The sequence below is a fragment of the Temnothorax longispinosus genome, chromosome 1 (genome assembly GCF_030848805.1).
Source record: "Temnothorax longispinosus isolate EJ_2023e chromosome 1, Tlon_JGU_v1, whole genome shotgun sequence".
NCBI lineage: Eukaryota > Metazoa > Arthropoda > Insecta > Hymenoptera > Formicidae > Temnothorax > Temnothorax longispinosus.
In genome coordinates this window covers 7,126,568-7,146,026 of record NC_092358.1, presented here as the reverse complement: position 1 = coordinate 7,146,026, position 19,459 = coordinate 7,126,568, and the positions used below count along the sequence as shown (strand labels likewise).

Below are 19,459 nucleotides of genomic sequence, written 5' to 3'. Positions count from 1 at the left end.
CACTTATTGGTGCACCAGTGTTGCACCCGTTTTCCCAGTAAAAAACGCTTAGAAATGCGCCGGCAAGCCGCGGTGAGGTGAGGACTCGAGGAGATAGGCCGATGTTGCTAGCCCTGCTTCACGTATTCGAAAGTTTTGAATAATCTCTACTTTTGCTATTCGCCGATCGCCAGATAAAAGTAAGCTAGAAATCTCTGTCTTATCTACAATCCGCTTAAAACATGGTTGTAAGTTTTTAAGCACATTTTTGTCTAATTTCCCCTCCCTCTCTCGACGTTGCGTAGTGCTGAGTGCAGTCTCGTTTCTCCTTTCGTCCTTCAAGAAGAATACGCCATACGCCATAGAGGTCTGCTGAAGAAACATCGTCAGAGCGCCATATACTGTTCTTGAAGTAGGAAGTAGGACTGGTAAGTGGTAGGAGCAAAAAGAAGGTGGAAGGAAGGATCCGAGCAATCCGATATCCGATCCGAGATCCGAGGATATACGGTGATTGCGCAACCGGCAACCACCGGCAACGGCGGCATCCGCGGCAGGGCGAAGCTTCGGCACGTGAAATTTGTACATTTTCATGGAGATACGTTGCCAGGTAAGACTAAACGGATAAAACTTCGCAGATAACATTAATATCTTTTCTCTTCGCTCGTGCTCGCGTTTCTTTGTATTGTAAGTTGTGTACTTAATGTACTTAAAGAAATCTTGGAATCTTTCCGTCTCAGCTACCGCCCTAACCTATTTCCCAGCAGCGTGCGTCCGACCCACGCGTGAACCTCGAGTTTCGGATAGATTTGTTGTAAATCGGTAGAATCTGCGAAACGATATTTTAACGGAAATTGCATCCGTGTTTTGGATGTTGCCGGTTGCGTCAGCTTTCTATGTAAGCCTTTGCGTTTGCGCGGAAAAGCCGCGAACGTATATCCCATTTTTTTTTTCTCGTTCCGCCTGCACGTTTTCTCGTGCCTTCGAGAAGACCATCTTTCTTTGGCTTTTTGTAAATTTTTCCGACTCAACGAAATTCTAACGCATCCTCGATCTCCTGCTTTTTTGAGGTTAGATTATTTCTGCTTCTACTTTTTTTTGACTGTTGATTTTGCATTATCTATAGGTATGCTCGTCTTAGCCGAACTTCTCGCACGGTTCATCTTTCTTCTTTTTTTTTTTTTTTTTTTTCCAACACGTTAGAGAGAAAAAGAGAAAAGATAAACTGCGCAAGAAATTCGGCTAAAACGAACAGGCCTATTGGCAAAGGTCTTTAAGTACAAATCAATTATTTATATTCTGAAATTATACGGGCTTTAAATTTTACTAAATTTTATTGTAATTCCATTCTAATACTTTTTTTTTCGTAAAAAAAGTAATTTTATCGATAGAAAACCCTATTCACTCCAACGTGTTTTCCGCCCTTTTTAATCCTCGCATCATAACTCACGAACGAATTGACGAAATTTAATGTTCCAAAGCGCAAATTAAAGCTACTACTTTTAGCTTTAATTTGCGCTTTGGAACATTAAATTTCGTCAATTCGTTCGTGAGTTATGATGCGAGGATTAGAAACTCGTTGGGACACGAAAGGGCTGGTTGGAATGAATAGGGTTAACTAGAGATTAATATTTTTGAAATGACATTAATAATAGGGTTTACCGATAAAACATTTTTTATGTAAGATGGATTTTTGAGTCAAATTTGAAGCTCAAGTTTCAGACGTGTAAGAAAAATTGAACACGTGGCAGGATAAAAATCTAACGCATTTCTATTTACAATATTTTTTTAATGAGAATTTTCTCACGTACGTTGTATTTTTTAATATAATTTTCATGCGCGCGTGTATTTTAATATATTTTATGCCGGTATGTGTGTACACTGATTCCTTAATTTTTTTTTTACTTGGTACATGGTATATGAAGTTATAGAATGGAATTCTGACACGAACTATAGATCGTGCGAGGTCAGCTTAAATCTGAGATCATGTAACATTAGACTTAAGACGATTTTATGTACAGTCGCCGCCAATGATTCCTTTCCGAGGTATTCTTATGTTCCCCCCTTATCCCAGGAAAGGAATCATTGGCGGCGACTGTACATACATACACACATACATACACAAGATCAGATTAGGGCTTTGGCACATAGAAAAACTCGAGCGGTGAAACGTTAGCAGGAAGAGAAACGACAGTTTAGATTAGCTACGGTAAACTACGGTTTACGTTAGGCCTAGGCTCCGCTCGCTTTGGGCGCTTTCGTGCTGAAAGCGTCTTATCTTTATTGCTCATTACATGCACTAAAAAAAAACATTTGTTAATCCCAAAAAATATTTAGTCCAATACGAGCAACTAAACATGTTAGTTAACTAAATATTAGTTGTTTCAACAATTATTAAGTTGCACTAAAGAAGGTATAGTGCATTTATGTCAACCTTTAAAATTTTTTAATCAAGAATTAATTAATTCAACTAATGTTAAACTAACTAAAATGTTTAGTTGCTCGTATCGGACTAAACATTTTTTGGGATTAACAAATTTTTTTTCTCAGTGTGTTGAAAAAGAATTGAGTGATGCTTTCAACACGAAAGCGTTTAAAACGAACGCAGCCTCAGAGGCCCCGTAATAAGAGACTGACCATAAGACAGCTAGTTTCGATTGGTCCGCCAGTTTTATCAAAAGCAAGAGAACAGAAAGAGAAAGAGATATAAAAGAGAAAAAGAAAGCGATTAGGTTATGCCTGGTTATGCCTTTAAGCTCGTAAGTGATTGGCTGATTCGCTTACCGCTTAAGTTTTTCAAGTGTGTCTCGACCCTTACGAACCTTGCCTTATGCCTTCGATCATTCGACACATGTGCCTCACAAGTGGTTTCACAAGTGGTTTCACAAAACTAAAACGATTGTTTTCGCTGCAATATATAGGCAGGGACCGTATTCTCGAGCCTGCCCTAATGATTTTCGTATGCGACTTTCTATTTGAAAAGCATTGAATTTCGCATGCGAGTGTCATGAAAACGATTCGAGAATAGGGCCCCAGATTATAAAAGTTTGCTATTATGTAATTTTGGGCTGCGTTCAGAAATTCGACCTGGGTAAACTCTAAGCTATAGTTCACATTACGCTACACTATAGCATTAGAGTTACCTAAGTGCGCCTAGGCGTAATTCCTGAACGTACCCCTGTAGAATAACGCGCTATAAAAAATTATATCGATTTTTTACCCTTTCGCATGATTTACCAACAAGTGGGATTCAATTGACCACGTCGCCAATTGACTGATTTAAAATAAAGATATCTGATTGGCTGCTCCAGTGGACAAACTCTTTGCACCGGGGGGTTGTGAGTGGGTGGACCAATCGCAACATGGTCAAATGAGACGCTCCCTTTATCAACATACTTTCTCTAAAATTTTATTAAATATAACATTTTATTTTATTTTATGAGCGTTTTGATTTCACGATAGGAGATGATAATAAGAATTTTTTTTATAAATCCAAACAGAGATTTCAAGGATGAGCAACGAGAAACGTGACGAGATCCGCCAGCTTATCTTGGCGTTATTGGTCTCCCGGAAAGGCGCCACAGCTATACCGGTTCTAGAGAGAGACTATTATAATGCAGAGAACACCCGTATACCGTATCGTCTATTCGGTTATTCCAATTTAGTGGAATTTCTCCAAAGTTTCCCGGAACATTTCATTGTCGAGCAGTACAACGGCGGTCACTACGTACGCGGGATTCCGTCGGAGAAAAGTAAGCACGTCAGCTCATTGGTGTCACGTCAGAGGATGAGAGAGCCCCCGAGAGCCAGATACATCCAACCCCGTTTTCGTCCGCCATTTAATCGGCGTCCACATCATTACGCGAGGCCAGTGCAGGAATTTCACATCGCGCCTGACATGTTATGTCAGCTTCTGCAACATATCAAAGACAATCCAAACGGTGTGAGTCTGCAGGACGCTGTGACGATCGTACAGCGGTCAGTGCCATACGTCAGTATTTCTGCACAGCAATTACGGGGGCAATTACAATTGCTGTCGCATCAGTTGCGCCTGGATGGCAACATGATTTTTCCGATCTTGAGTAACGATTCGCATAACGCGGCCCAGCAGCAGCTTCCGATGGAAGAGCCACAGTTGCCGAGCAAATCACTGATCGACTCGGAATCGCCTCCGACACCAACTGTATGTCCTGCCGGACAAGAGGATTACGAGAATGGTATAGAGTATTTTAGTGATGACGATTTTCTGCCAGCTGATTCTGCCAGTAACTGTCAGAGACGTGCAGAAACGAACGGGGAAATAAGTGATAGGGAAGCCTTTGCCATGATGAATGGTAACGGCAACACGGAAATGAGGACTGCCGACGTTGATATGTCCCAACTGATAAGTGATAGAATAAAGTCGCGACTGAAGGAACTGATGCGGAAACATCCGGACGGCATTTGGTGTCCCGATCTGCCCAACTTATACTTACGCGAGTACAAGGTGTGCCTGAATTACGTCCAGTTGGGCTTTGACAGTGTGCGCGAATTCGCGTCTTACCTGCCGCAAATCTTCTACATGACGCAGGTTGACAAGATGGATGATTTCATGCTTTATAGCGCGGACAAGAGGCCAGTGGTTCCAGAGCCTATTGATATAGCGCAAACTTTGCGTAATTACGAGGATAATCCACCGTTTCCATCAGATGTTGTACGTAACAGTATTTGTTTAGTGGTATTTTATAATTTAGAATTTGCCAGCAAAGTATATTCTTGTGGATTATGCAGTAAATTGTTAACTATAATAATTAATAATGCTAAAATTGTTAATGTATTCTCACGAATATTACTGTTAAAGATCTAGTAGAAAGTACAAGCTAAGCGTTAACCTTTGGTGTCCAATTTTTATTTCAAATAATAGAAATTTTAATGGTATACTTAAGTACGAGGACAAATTCATGAGTAGCAATTTTTTTAACATATAAAAATACATCTATAGTATTTTTTCAAAATGTTTTTTTTATATAATTCTTTAAAGCATATAACAATAAATCAATATTTTCTTTTCACGTGTCTTCTTTATATATAATGTTAATTAAATTAAATAATTAATTATTTCTTGTTGATTATTGTAATGCTGGAAGGATATTTAATATTTGTAATGCAACATGATAATTTAATTATTATAATAATTATGTAATTTTACAGTCTCCTACCATTGCCAGGATCTTCGCTCCTAATGACGTGATGAATTATGACGATAAAGTTGACAAAATATCGGTGGTTGAATTAAAACGCAACAGAAAATACTTGGGGGTATATGTTATAGAAGTGTTTCATCCAAACTTTTTTTGGATACATCTTCGAGAAAATCAAAGACATTTTGATAAAATGATGGATGAACTATCGTAAGTACATGTGCAGTTAACCAATCTTTGTAAATTTTTTTATTAATGTTGATAGTAAAATCTGAGTTATCGGAATTATATTGCTTTTAGGGACTTCTACGAGCATAACAAAAGTACATATATCATTGCCAAAATTGCCTTGAAAAAGGACCTGAATTGTGCGTGCATTTACGCCAATAGGTGGCACCGAGCGATCATTAGGAGTGTAAAACCAGATTTTCGAGTAACGGTTAGTATAAGTGTGGTATAAACTGCACTAAAGCAATAAATAACTAAGTTTCCGACAAATAATGTTATTAATTTTTAGAAATTATATTTTGATATGCAATAATTATTTTTCAAAACAGGTATTCTTTTATGATTATGGTACTATGAAGACATATACATCCGAGGATGTATATTATTTGCATAAAAAGTTTGCCTATTTACCGGCTCAAGCAATACCTTGCGGCTTATATAAGATTAAACCAAGTGTGGGTGATCGCTGGAAAAGGAGCGTAGCTGAAAAATTCAGCGAAAAGATTGAGGATACTCTTCTAGCTGCCACCATAGTTACTATTGATCCTGAGGTAAGATTATTTTTTCTATTTCTGAAAGTTAAAACATCAAAATGTTTTAATTCTTAAATCTGAATTATATATTTTATAATTTTATTAATATCTTTGTTTTTGTTATTAATATTTTTATAATTATTTTTGTTTGAATTATCTTTATTTTTTTATTTTAATTTTCGATATTAAAAGAACAATAGAAAATTACTTACATCTTATTTTTTAATCTCTAACATTGTGCAACTTAATATTATAAAATTACAAAATTGTTATAAAATTATTTATCTGATTGTTTTTACAGCACAATTCCATGATGGTCATTTTGACCGATACAAGCGAAGAAGAGGATGTGCGTATAAACGATTGGTTAGTGAATGAGAGACTAGCGCAAGTGGGTAACACGGTGCGTATGTTTGACATAATACATTATATGACATCCGATAATATCAAATCTTCTAAGTCTATTAAGACATTTAATGCGGGAAGCGCAGACAATGTAAATAAATCGCGACGTAGAAATAATTTGATATCGCGTGATGAGAGAACGCATAGATTATCCGATGTAAAAAGCGAAGATATCGAAAACAATACTGTCAAGTCCTTGCATAACGTCCCGAACAGCAAAAAAGGGTTCCTGCAAAGCGTATGCCGTAAATTGCTGGATGCTAAATCTTTGCATGACAAATCTTCGTCTGCTAAGTCTCCGGATACTGAGGCTTTGGATACTAGATCGCAGTCGAGAAATGATCCGCAAACTGGGCAGTCGAGGACACCTACGAAAGTTCCATTGTTGGAAAAATTGAAAACGTCGAGTCATAATCGGAAATCCGATTCTGAACCGAGCACTTCCACGTCCGGGACAAACACAGAGGAAGATAATGCAAGACAAATCGATTCAAGTAGGAAAGTAAAATTGCAGAATAACGGTGAAATATATAACTCTCCCGGTTATATGGACTTCAGTATGAGAGATTCCGATGATGAAAATAATGATACGAAAGATTTTGGAACATTTAGGAGTTTGTATGGTGGACATGGTTTGATGGAGCCCTTTGATTGGTCGGTAATAAGAGAGGAGAATAAAACAACTGATACAGTACCTGATAATTTGGATATGTCAAGTAAAGAACATAAGAGCGACGTAGAAGATAAATCAGGCTCGCATAATCAGAGAAATGAGACACCTGGCGAACAATATTTTTTAAACATGACCCGTATGGAAGAGGAAATTTTTCTGCCTGAGGATAATATTTCTCTGCCTGAGGATAATATTTCTCTGCCTGAGGATAATATTTCTCAGCGATTTGACGATATGACCGATTTTATAAAAATGATGAGAGACAAGAAAACATCCAACCAAATTGTCACAGTAAGGTTTAAACCCATGACGATGAAGACATTGTATGATAGTGTTGAATCTGAAGATACATCGAAATCCAGTACAAATATCGTTGAATTCAATGACGTAACTTCTTCGAGGGAAATTAATCGAGAAGTAGACAGAAATGGCAAAGTATGCGAAACAAAGGCCAATCTGAAAATACAGGACGGAAATTCCAATACAGATCCGGAGTCAGTTTTTTCTAATATATCTAATAAAGATAATATGAACAAAGAAATGTCTGGACGCAATACAAACAATTCCCTTGAGTCCAATACAAATAATAAAGCATGCATTCCTGGATACAAGAGGCTACTGGACAAATTAAGTCGCAAGTGGACAAACTCCAATTTCGTTGACTCAAGTGAATCTTCTAGCAGCGAGCAAATTCGATCGTCGTCTTACAGTGCCAATACATCCAACGATAGCATCATTATATCATCAAACGACGAACAATCTAAGGCATCGAACTGTATGGATATAAATAATCGCATCAAGATACACAGCTTGGTTAAGAAGTCAATGTCCGAGGAGTTGCCTAAAAGGTTAACATTGGATGAATCACATAATGATTCCACAGTAACAACTTTTTCATCCATAGAAACAGATTCTCTTGCTTCTTCTAACGTTGATGACATAAAGCAGCGTCAGTTGAATCAGTCCTTGGAAATTGATTCACGTGCTTCAAATGTTGATGACACGAAACAGCATCAGTTGAATCGGTCTGATTCTATTCCTGTATCCTGTAACATTGATGATTCAAAATATCAATTGCATGCGGCGGATCAGACGGCGTTGGACGTTCCGAAACTAATGCAACAGATGTTAAAGATCGTGAAAAATATACAGAATAATAACACTGAATTGGATTCTGACGATCTGACTTCTAGTCGAGAAAGTATCAATGACGATAAAAGTGACGAAAGTAAGAGGGGTAATGAATCGATTAAATCAGATTTCGTATCCGAAACGTGCAAATCGATGAATGATGACGCGAACGTGACCGAAATAGCATTTGCTCCGGTCGTCAATGACTGCGATGTAGAATCCGATGACAACGTATGGGATGTTTGTGCAGGATCTATTGAAGACTCAATTTCCTTTTTACATCGCGCACATAATATAAGCAACGCAATTAACTGAAATCTAGAACAATAAATTTGAAAATTTATGCCACGGGAGCGAATATCATCATAAATTATACGATCAGTTTTCTTATTATCTTTTTTTTTTTTTTTTTACTTAAAAAATGCGTGTGAAATATTATATTATAATATAATTATAATCACACAAAATATATGTATAAATATATATGTATATGTGATCACTTATAACCGGATGTTACCAATAATTATACAATTATTAATAATATACATGTTATCAGAAGTTATATATATTTATCTCTGTAACTATTTTGCGATTATGTAATATATAATATATATTAGGATATCAGTTTAGTTTAATTTTGGGAAAAATTTGAATCTTGTATGATGTCGTCGTGGCTGTCATTCTATTACATTGTAATAAAGAATTTGGAGTCTGTAAAAAGTATGCGTGTGTGGAATTATTATACTAGTCAGTATAAAAACAATATGATCTCATAAAGTGATAATTTTTCCCGAATTATCACTTATAGTTGCCTAATTTAATCGGTTGTTATACTTTGAGCTTCTTCAGATATTCAGAGATTGATTGATATCCGTACATTCACTTTTATTTTCTAAAATCAAAAATTTTATTACGACTTTATCAGACGTATCACTTTATCTGATCTTTTCCCTTTTGCTTTCGTCACTCAGGCTGATGCCGTCGACATGGCTAGCATAATGAAGTATGTGCGAAACAATTTGAACCAATTACCAACATATTGCTTCGCGGAGGAGAACCTGATGCCCGACAACTGCTGCAAAGCAACATCGACAGAGGAGACGTTCGAGGTACCTTTGGTTTCCCCGAAATCAACGCTACATTATGACAGTCATCATCAGCAACAGCCAGTGAGACCGCCACCAGGTTTTCCGCCTCTCGGTGAACAACGCGTTCCGCCTAACTTATCATCGACAAACTTCCAGAACGGTTATTCCTTCGCGAATACGATGAACGCTAAGGCGTCGGTCTTTAACAACGCGGAGGCGACGACGAATCCGTTCCTGACTGACGAACTTATTTATGATAATGCCAAACAGATATACATGTCACTCTGGAATGAGAGCAAGAAGCTGCAGAGTAGCGTGACTGATATCCTCTATGAGCTGCTAAAACCTTCAATCGCATTCAAGGATCTGATTCAGTTGCACAAAATTTTGACGATTATGGAGAATGTTTTATTAGAACAAAAAAGTGATTGTTCCACTGGCACGAAAACTCCGTCAACGCCCAATCCTGCGAGCGGGACGACATTGAACGATGCTGGTTCCGCGCCGAAGGCGTCGTATAATTTAAATAGTGAAACTTTCACGAAGGACTTCAATGCAAATACTATCTCGATGTCAAATCCGTTTGGCGCGAACGGCGATGACAGACCACAGAGTAACGCCGCGTTTTCGAGTTACAGCTCAGACGGTTTTACTTTTAAAACCAACTGGAATCAATCGGACGAGCTCAATCCGCATATGCAAATGCCTTCTCCGCAAATGCCTCCTCCAACTGGTAGTCCTGCACCTCCAACATTCATTAATCACATACCACCAGTTAGTACCTTCATTCCAAACACCAATCAGAATGACGAAAACGTTCCTGTTACGCCAGTATCTCCAGCGATCCCAACGAGTGCTAGCAGTAATTCCTCGGAATTTCTGGAGACCGTAAATACTCAGTTCGCCAATATGCTCAAAGATACAAATCCCTTCAAGTTTTATATGACTAACAGGATGCAGGTACCGGAGACGCAGAATGAGCGTACGTTTTATAACTACGATGCTGATATCACATCGTATTTCTCGGCAAAAAATCCACAGAACAGCCACGCTCCAAAAACGGAAACTGTGAATATTCACGCGGGGAGCACATGCTTTACGCCTGCGGGACATGTCGGTGAAAACTACACTCCGAGAATCGTCTACGAAGCCGGTCCGGTAATGTATAATACGCAGAAGAAGCAAGCGGACGCAAACGCAAGGCAAAATACATGCAGCAATAATCTCGATAACATTCTGAATGCTCATGTCAGTGAAAATTACACTCCGAAAATGGTCTATGAATCCGGCCCGGTAATGTATAATACGCAGAAGCAGCAAGTAAACGCAGATGCAAGGCAAAACACATGCAGTAATAATTCCGATAACATTCAGAACGCTCAATCTCGCGAATTAAGACAAGATAAGAAACCGACATCGCAGGCTGCGAACGATATTGCTGCTTCGTACACGCAGCAGCACAAAGTGACAAATCAGATAACGAGAGATAACCCGCAAGTTGACGAGAACTATGTCACTCGACCACCGGCATATTACACGCAGGGCTCACAGCCGATAATAAAAGGTGAACCGACTTATTACCAGCAAAACAGTAACGTGAACAATTTGCGACAACCTGTGTCGTCGCAATCTTGGACTCAAACCGAGGTTCCAGAATATTGGGCCAATTTAAAGTTCCAAAATAGCGTTCCTGTATCGAATCACAATGAGAACCCTGCGTTTGGCACACCGACTACTTTCTTCCGTCAAGACTGGAACTGCGATAACGGCAGAAGGTTCGCACCTCGAGAGATGACTGAAGCGACCGATTCGAGCAATATTTTTAAATTTAAAGACAGCCACGACAAAGAGAGGCCAATAGATAGTTATGCGAAGTCCTGCAACATCGAACATGGATCCGTTCAGCAGAGAACTCGTGACATCGACTCTTTTGTATTCCAGAAAATTGGTACGACACTACACTTAAATATTTAGCTGATTTAGATTGAACCCGTTTGTCTTCTGACATTATGTACGGAACTAATTATTAGTAATTTCTTCATAGACTCAGTTAAAGGTGTGACGTTTATATTTAACATCGAACAGGATGGTTGGATACTGACATGCGAGTTTGTAGAGGCCTTTACGAATCTCAAGTTGCAATCTCGTTTATTGGCCACATTAGAAGCGATGAATATAAAAGTTATTTTCAAAGAAATCCAGAGATCTGAATATCCAGTACAATTTTCACAATTGGACAGGTAAATTTGCAATATTTTTATATTTACAATTGCCATTTTTAATTTTATTGAAATAATTTGGATTTCTTGAACGAGTTATATTTCTCTTATATTCTTCCTACTCCTTCACTCATCACTTCACTTTGAACACAATCAATATAAAACTTATAAAACTGAGGCACATATGGGATAACAGTCGGGATTGGACTGGAAACCTTCCTGATTACGAGTCGATCGCTCTTAGACGGAGCCGTGCGTCATCTCGCATAACATTTACAATTACAATATTTACAAATATTCATGTGAGAATATACTTTTGCCATTCTAGGTATTCCCTAAATGTTCCCCGTGATTCTGAAAAACGGATTGTCTCCATTAGTTTAATTTCGTTGCAATCCGCGTTGGCATTATTGCACAGACTGAAAATAGTCTCGCGTGAAGAAATAGGGAATGCTTTTAAAAAAAACGAGTTTCTGGACGGTTCCATTCTATCTACTTTGTGGGTGAGTGCTGTCTTAATGTGACGTCTTAAAAGTGAATCTTTCTTGAAATAGATTTTGATGAAGTCGTGAATGCACAAACGACGATTTATATGTAATATAATATTCTCGTGAATAAAAAATTCGGAAGATTTTTTTTATCGTTATCAAGATGAATAATATTATTTGTACGAATATTATTTGTCCAAGTATTCTCCAGTCTCCACGAAAATATGGAACATTTGATTAATGTAGTTTTTTTTTTTTTTTTCTAGATGTTGATTGTCACTTATCGCGACTTGAGACGACGTATTCTACTATGTTCAAATTATATATGAATATTTGACATATATAGATTTATAAAGCTTTGCTCTAGCGAGCAAATGAATCTCGTGATTTATTATTAACTTCCTTTGACTGATGTTTAATGTGATGTATGGTTTTGTTGCAAATAATGTGACATTTATCAATATTTCCTTTGATAAGAAATTACTATAATTGCCGTACTTATAACAGTGTATAAGAATGTTTTAGTTTGATTTCTTTTTGACGTTTATATATAACGAGGACAAATGATATTTATGTTGTGTCTTAAAGCTACTCTGCATTCTTTATATTTTAAATTGTAATACTGACTATGTTGATTTGGAATTTATATATAATCGTGATGAGGTATAAAACAATACTTAACATATCAGTAGTGAGCAAAGATGCTGTCCGGTTTTAGATGTCGTGAGTAAAATTGCTTTTCTTTTATATCTTGCCATACTTTTCTTTCTTCAGTAATTGGCTCTTAGAGGAAAGAGAAAAGTTCAGTGTAAGGACAGTTTAATCTCACTACATCAGAACGAGTATTCTTGCTCTTGGTCGTCTCTACCTAGTTGATTTATATTTTCATTTATTTTACTATTATTTTAGGCGATTAAGTATATATAATCCTACAATTAGATCAGTCGTTGTTACCTGATTAAGTATGCCTTAAGTAATAATAAGAGTTGTTTTTGTAATTTTTTATATGATGACAAGATACATAATGAGCGTAAGAACTGCTACAATATATTTGGTAAAGAAAAGCTAAATATATCGTTGAAAAAAAAAAAAAGATTTGCGATGATTATTATACCCATCTGTGTCAACCCAGACAGCATGCATGTCCAAAATCGGGACACAAGACGTCTTTAAGATATTTTTAAAACGTCTTATGTCTCGATCTTGGATACGATGCTGCCTGGGAAATATCCTGAACATTAAAAAAGTTCTTATCAAGTGCCTTTTTTCTGGAAATGAAAAAAATATTTGAATGTACGAAGATTTACATTAAGCTGTTTTCTTATAATTTAAGGAAATAATTGTTGCTGCGCGTTTTGCACAATATGATTTCTATATTTTTTATAGTAATATTTAAACTTTATATTAAATGTCAGAGATAAATATATAATTATCGTAAATACTGTAAATAGTATAAGGTAAATTTTAATCATAAGTGTAATGACAATATAAATGATTATTATAAATATCACAAGATACAATACAAATGACCATTGTAAATATTATAAGATAAATAATATCATAGTATAAACAAATAATTATCAGATATTATAAGATAATTTATTATAAATTATAAGATGATAAATTACATTAAATCATAATTTCATATTTACCTCATGGAGGCAAATTGACGAGAAATCTCGAGAAAGTTAGAAATATTGCTGAACAAAATCCCAGAAATTTGGAGATTGTTGAGTTTTTTGCAAGCAATATTTATAAATAAAAGATTATCTCGGCGAGAAATTTTTCAAAGACAGGAAGTTCAAGATATAGATATCTCGCGATCCGCTGATCCGCTCTCGATGTCTCGATATATCTCGCAACATGGCGTCCAGCGGACGATTACGATCGAAGCGGAGCGAGTTCGCGGCACGACGACGTTCCGCGATCTTTCTGTCAGAATTTTTGCGTTTGGAATCGAATTTTCCACCGTGAAAAAATGGCCGAGGGCGAAGAGAAGCTCACGGGTTTGGCGAAACACTTCAACAGCCAAACCATGTACGGTCGGGCGAACGTAAGTGTGACCTAACCTTAAAATTGTCCGTCGACTATTGTACGAGGCTCGCGACGAGTTTCTTCATTTGCCTACGAATGGATTTTCGAGCGCCCGATTTATTTTGCAGGTGACAAAGGCGACGTACGCTGGTATAGGATTGATCGTCTTGTACTTCTATATAAGGTCGAAGAGCAAAAAGACGTAGCTCGTGGACGGGACCGCAGTCGCATTATGTAATAACGATACGTATGCCGTGTCATAATATTCTTCAAATAAATGTAGTCGAAAGATCCTTTTGTAAATCTATCTCATTCTTGGTGCTCGTTCCAGTTAGTCCGTAATTGTCTAATGACCACGGATAACCGTTTGCTAAGAACATAATGTATGACATTCAACAGTCGCCTTTGATCAGGAAAGTGGTTTCATATTTGTTGCTTATTTTACTGAAATAGAATAGAATATAATAATAGAAGGTGAATATTAGATAAAACAGAATGCTGACAGAAGAGAGAGATAAACAGGAAACAGGGTACATTTAATCTCTATCGTATACTTATATTTCATCATATGTTTACTCCGTTCCTGTTCAGTTAATATTTTGAAAGCTGTGATTTAATTTTCTTTGATTCATCACGCCTTGTTCAATGTTTTAAGAGATATATACAGATATAACTATATTGGTGGAATTCTAAGCAGATAGATACTTTGTAATCTTTCTCCTTGTTGGAATGTTGGTCCTGTATGGAATATGGATTAACATCTTGTTACGAGGGATTGAATAATTGTAACTCGTGCATCGATTGTGCGAATTTATTTTATGTACAATAAAATTGATTGAAAGCACATTTGAGTGGTAAAGAGGACATCGTTTACACGAGTGGCAAAATGTGTTTCTAGCTGCGTTAGATTATAAAGAGGATAGAGGACTAGATAGAGAGCTACGTGAAAACAAATGTTTACAATATGCTTTGGCAATGGAATAAAAGCCTACATATACAATACAAGGATCACAATTTTTTTTTTATAAAAGAAAATTATATCTAGAATTCATACATATGTCTCAGTTTTCATTAAGTGCTATAAATATTTCGATTTTCATTTATTTCATGTATCATTAGACATAAAGGGAAAAACATAAAAGGGCGTTTAATAATTAAAAAAATTTTGGAATAAATTTTACATTAATATCCTTATCTAATTAAACATACACAAATCCGTGCAGTTTTTCCCAGCCATTCACTATTTGATGATTCCTATGTCATATTTACAAGAATGTCGAGACAGCTATAGGATATGATAAACAGCAAGATGGATTTGTGTAGCGTATATACAGATCATATATATTATGAGTATACATATTTGTAATGGATTTGATAGAAATTTCGTGACTAGAATGGCAAATCTCTTTATTTATCGTATAGTTATGAGCGTTATGAGAGCGTTTTGTTTCCCTCTGTTTTTCTTTTTAAATCTAATTTCTTCCCTTCTCCCTTTAGCAAGAATATGTTCGGAAATTGTTAAGATTTAAATTTAATTTTAATTTAATCTTACAGTATCTTATTTTGTACAGTTACCCGTAAACTAAATTACGAATTGGACAGTGCCACTAATTTATCGGTATTCTCTTATCGAGTAAAGAGTATCGTACAAGCTGTAAATAAATAATTTTTTGCAGCAGGGGAAAAGAGAAGTATTTAAAGTTAACATAGATATTATTTGATAAGTTCGTAGATAGAAATATATTTACAATCCTTAAATTAATGTCTAGTTTTTAACGATTCTCTATTTTTAAAATACATCTATATTTGCTCGCGCTTATATGATGAACGTTATTTTTTCAGTGCGAATATTATATTCGTGAAATTTAGAAGGCTAACACTTATATTTTGAGTATTCAACTAGGAGTACAGTTTTCTTTGGTTAAGCTATAGTTCTGACGTTTTTTTTCAGCGTATTCATTTTTTTTATCCTATTTGAATATTGTTTTTATTTTTTTTATTTTTTTTTTATTTTAAATCTATACACACGAATGAAAGGAAATATGTACAGTATATATGTCGTTGTTTCGTCTTGTAAAAATAAATTTTAAAAAATATCGTGAGTTTACTGTAAGAAAAATATAGGAAATTGATCTTATCTTTTATTATTTTATCGAATCATTCTCATTTTTGATAAAGTATATAGCCGTCTAAATCACCCTAAATTTCAAACTATGCTTGAGAAATATCTGACAAATTATGAAAGCTTTTAAATATTTTTTAAATTAAATTGAGTCTTCTTCAAAGTGGCATTTAGAAGCAGTATTTTTTTTGTCTTGGGATTTCAATAATGGGAACATCTTTCTTCGTCACTGTTTGACGGTCGGTTGAGGTTGATCAGTATTCAAGTTTCAAAGAGCAATAGTTCGAGAATGCAAGATACAGGATTCTCCGCAGCCAGGACAAAAGTTCTCCCCGTGGGAATGTCGCACTATTGGGTTCTGTACTTCTGACTTTGAAATTCGATTTATTTTCCCCGGAGAGCTTTAGTACGTGACTGACATGCTCAAAGTTCGCGAAACGTTCTCGGTCCGAGTTAGCGGATCACTTTCAAAATTTTTTTTTCAAGGTTACACTGTAGGAGCGTAACACTTCTCCAATGAAGTTTGACTTCCGGTCTTGAAACCTTTTGCTGGCTTATCTCGCTTACAAGATTTTTTTTATCACGTTCATCTAAGTTTTATAAGTTTTTGCGTAATATATAAAGGATGCTTAGAAAAAGGACATGCTTTTAAGCACTAGATAGCGAAGAATTAAATTAAATGAAATTGGGATTATGGCGAGAAACGATTTAAGAGTATTTCAAGACTGAAAATTAAAAAATTTGACTAAATTAAGATATTACGTTATGAAAAAAACCCTGAAATCTCGCTCTTTATTAATGTTGATTAAATTTTTGTATCTTTTCTCCAAGCAAATTTTGTTGCGTAGCTCGGAGAGGATAGAAAATATGTGAGCTTCAAGAAAATATGTGTCTGATGTTTCTGTTTTAAATTCTTATCAAAAGTATAAATAATCTGTTTGTATTACATTTCATTTGAAACATAGCCATATAAGTTGTTCATAAAATTTCATTTTGCTTTTCTTTGTTTCAAGAATTAAAGCAAAATAAGATTTAAGATTATTGTGGAATTATAATATAATTTGATAGAGATTCCTGCCCTCTTGCGAGAGGCTTTTATCCTTATTCTAATAAATATGTTTACATATATTTATTTATATATATATATAACAGCAACATTTTTTAAAATTTATTAGACATTTAGTACAATCTTTTAATTGTCAAGATATTTAATACTAAAAATTAAGAATTTGTGATAAATAAAATCCGAGAGTTCTGAAAAGAAAAATTTGCAAATTTCCCTTATACAATATATTATTTTGGTAAAATTTAGAACTGTGATACGTATTTTTATTTTTGATTATTATTACTTCTATCGCGAGTTCGCTTCAATTTTGATAGGATATTTCGTTTGGTATACCTAACGTCTTTTATCACGAAAAAGGAAAATCTTTTTGCTTAATCTATCAATTTACGCTTATATTAATCTATCAAGTCAATGTCGCTATATGCGTCTTTGACATACAATAAGAAAACTCATGTTCGAGGATGACAGAAGCACTAAGCACGAGTGACTAGCGTATTCAAGCGGCTGCTTAACTTAAAGTATTCAAAACGGCGGCGCTATAGGATTTAGCATCAGTTTCTTTCTTTAACATTCGACTAGATCGCCCTGAAGCAAGATTGAACTTTCGGATCGCTTGAAAGATCATCGTTGCAAGCAGACTTAGGTCTTTCTGAGCTCTTCCGCGATAGGAAATGCGATAACTGTTATTCTTAACGATTCTTTTCCTTTATATCGAAGCCGTGCCATCCCGCAGGATTACCACGTTCGAGCGTAAGGATTGGTCCGAGCTCTTCCCAAGGGTACAATAATATCGATTGTCCACTGCAGCGCTGAATCGCCCCATCTTATCTTTACACCTCTCCATCCATTCTGATGTCCTGGACGTTGGAACTGCTAACCGTGGAAACGTATACCGCGGGAACGTATACGAAAGCGTTAATATCGATTCGCATCATTGATCATTCTTCTTCTATCTTCATTCTTATTCTATCTTTTCTTTTGCGGATTGTCGTAATACCCTGCTATAGAATTCAGCAGGATTCTTGATTGAATAATGAAGATAAAGAATAATTCCATTGATTATTATCTATTACGACATAAAATAGTCTAGCTATTGTCCGTCTTGCTTCTTCCGAATGTCTTTTTGCTTCAATTTCGACTGGATGATATTTTAAATAATCCAAAAACATTAGATAATAATACTGATTATCTTTTACATCGCTTTGGTCCTTTTTGACATTCTTTTAATTGGATCACTCATCAAATTCACAGACCAGAAAACGCAGCAAGCTATAATATGTACATATTATAGAACATGAAGCTAATCATTCTTTTGTTCCATCAGTTCTGATCAACCAAAGATCTCGGCCAGCAATTAAGATACACCGTTGATTTCTCGCAAGATAACATATCAAAGGACTAGCATTTGTCGTCCATTGGCATTGAAATTGTCATTTTACTTTTTTTTCCACTGCTTCTAAAATCAGTTTTTGACGTTTGATTAAAACACTTAGCAGACTTTTAATTGCATAATAAGCGCGAGGAACGGTTGTCCATTACAGGGTGGAATCGCCGTTCTCCCTTCTGTTCCAATTGTTCCGACTGTTCGACGTTCTCGACATCTGACTAGGACTTCGCGTCAGATTCTTGCCCGGATAATAAACGCAGGAGCCGGGGCTGACTGGTCTGCCGCTCTTCAGGCTCTGCTGCCTGGTGCCGCCGTTGGATATCGTTGTTCCGTGGATGTTGTTGTTCCAGCTGACGGTGTTGGCGCGATTGAGATGGCCGTGCCTGACTGAGTTTCTCAGCTCGATGTTCGTCGTATTGGTGACGATCGATTCGTCGTACGTCTGGAACTCCGGACTGTCCCGACCGGGCACGAACAGCCTGGACGAGCAAAAGAGCTTGAGGAATATCCTCTTGAACTTCCGGCCGAAGATGACGTAGATAATGAAGTTGATGCTGCTGTTGATGGTCACCAGCAGATTGCCGATCTGCACCATCAACTCCGGCGGATCCCCGACGAACGTCTCGTGCGCGTTCGTGATCATCGGCAGGATGTTGCAGATCAGGAACACGATCACCACGCACATCAACATCGTCGCTAAGCCGATCTCGCGACGTTGGTGACGTGACAGCTGCTGTAGGTCTCTGTTCGCCTTTCTCACCTGAAAACCGACGTACGCCTAAAGATATATTATGAGAGGTAAACCAACATCGTTATAAAGTTGCGGGGAATGACAAATATTATAAAAAGATCTTTCATTAATTTTTTTTATCTTGAGTTTTCACGAAGTATGACGTAAACTGATTAATAAATTTTCACTTATAAAGTAA

General features: G+C 36.4%; 3 protein-coding genes across 10 annotated transcripts in view; 2 read left to right on the top strand and 1 right to left on the bottom strand.

The window, feature by feature from the left end:
• LOC139821115 (uncharacterized) lies at positions 1-12,577 on the top strand. Its single transcript, XM_071791893.1, has 10 exons — positions 1-586; positions 3,477-4,669; positions 5,167-5,366; positions 5,457-5,595; positions 5,714-5,935; positions 6,219-6,320; positions 9,098-11,162; positions 11,259-11,454; positions 11,762-11,936; positions 12,188-12,577. The coding sequence occupies exons 2-10, from the start codon at positions 3,488-3,490 to the stop codon at positions 12,248-12,250; spliced, it is 4,344 nt and encodes a 1,447-aa protein (XP_071647994.1). The 5' UTR covers positions 1-586; positions 3,477-3,487; the 3' UTR covers positions 12,251-12,577.
• Positions 12,578-13,778: 1,201 nt separating this feature from the next.
• Positions 13,779-14,258, top strand: LOC139821163 (ATP synthase membrane subunit K, mitochondrial). The gene is made up of 2 exons (XM_071792009.1): positions 13,779-13,974; positions 14,084-14,258. The coding sequence occupies exons 1-2, from the start codon at positions 13,900-13,902 to the stop codon at positions 14,159-14,161; spliced, it is 153 nt and encodes a 50-aa protein (XP_071648110.1). The 5' UTR covers positions 13,779-13,899; the 3' UTR covers positions 14,162-14,258.
• A 494-nt stretch (positions 14,259-14,752) lies between these two features.
• Fmrfar (FMRFamide Receptor) overlaps positions 14,753-19,459 on the bottom strand; it is a 54,008-nt gene continuing 49,301 nt past the window's right edge. For 7 of the 8 annotated variants that reach the window (XM_071791954.1, XM_071791936.1, XM_071791972.1 and 4 more), the window contains one exon: positions 14,753-19,308. In XM_071791954.1, the coding sequence (XP_071648055.1) occupies positions 18,679-19,308 (630 nt within the window). In that variant the 3' untranslated portion in view covers positions 14,753-18,678. The remainder of the gene's footprint in view (positions 19,309-19,459) is intronic. The other variant, XM_071791995.1, reaches the window with a different exon arrangement.

Bases quoted from the DNA above. Each gene is read 5' to 3' on its own strand.
- LOC139821115 (XM_071791893.1), top strand. From the start codon at position 3,488: ATGAGCAACGAGAAACGTGACGAGATCCGCCAGCTTATCTTGGCGTTA. The intron at 6,321-9,097 runs GTGCGTATGTTT...TTCGTCACTCAG, and splicing joins TAGCGCAAGTGGGTAACACG to GCTGATGCCGTCGACATGGC. The intron at 11,455-11,761 runs GTAAATTTGCAA...TTGCCATTCTAG, and splicing joins CAATTTTCACAATTGGACAG to GTATTCCCTAAATGTTCCCC.
- LOC139821163 (XM_071792009.1), top strand. From the start codon at position 13,900: ATGGCCGAGGGCGAAGAGAAGCTCACGGGTTTGGCGAAACACTTCAAC. The intron at 13,975-14,083 runs GTAAGTGTGACC...TTTATTTTGCAG, and splicing joins CCATGTACGGTCGGGCGAAC to GTGACAAAGGCGACGTACGC.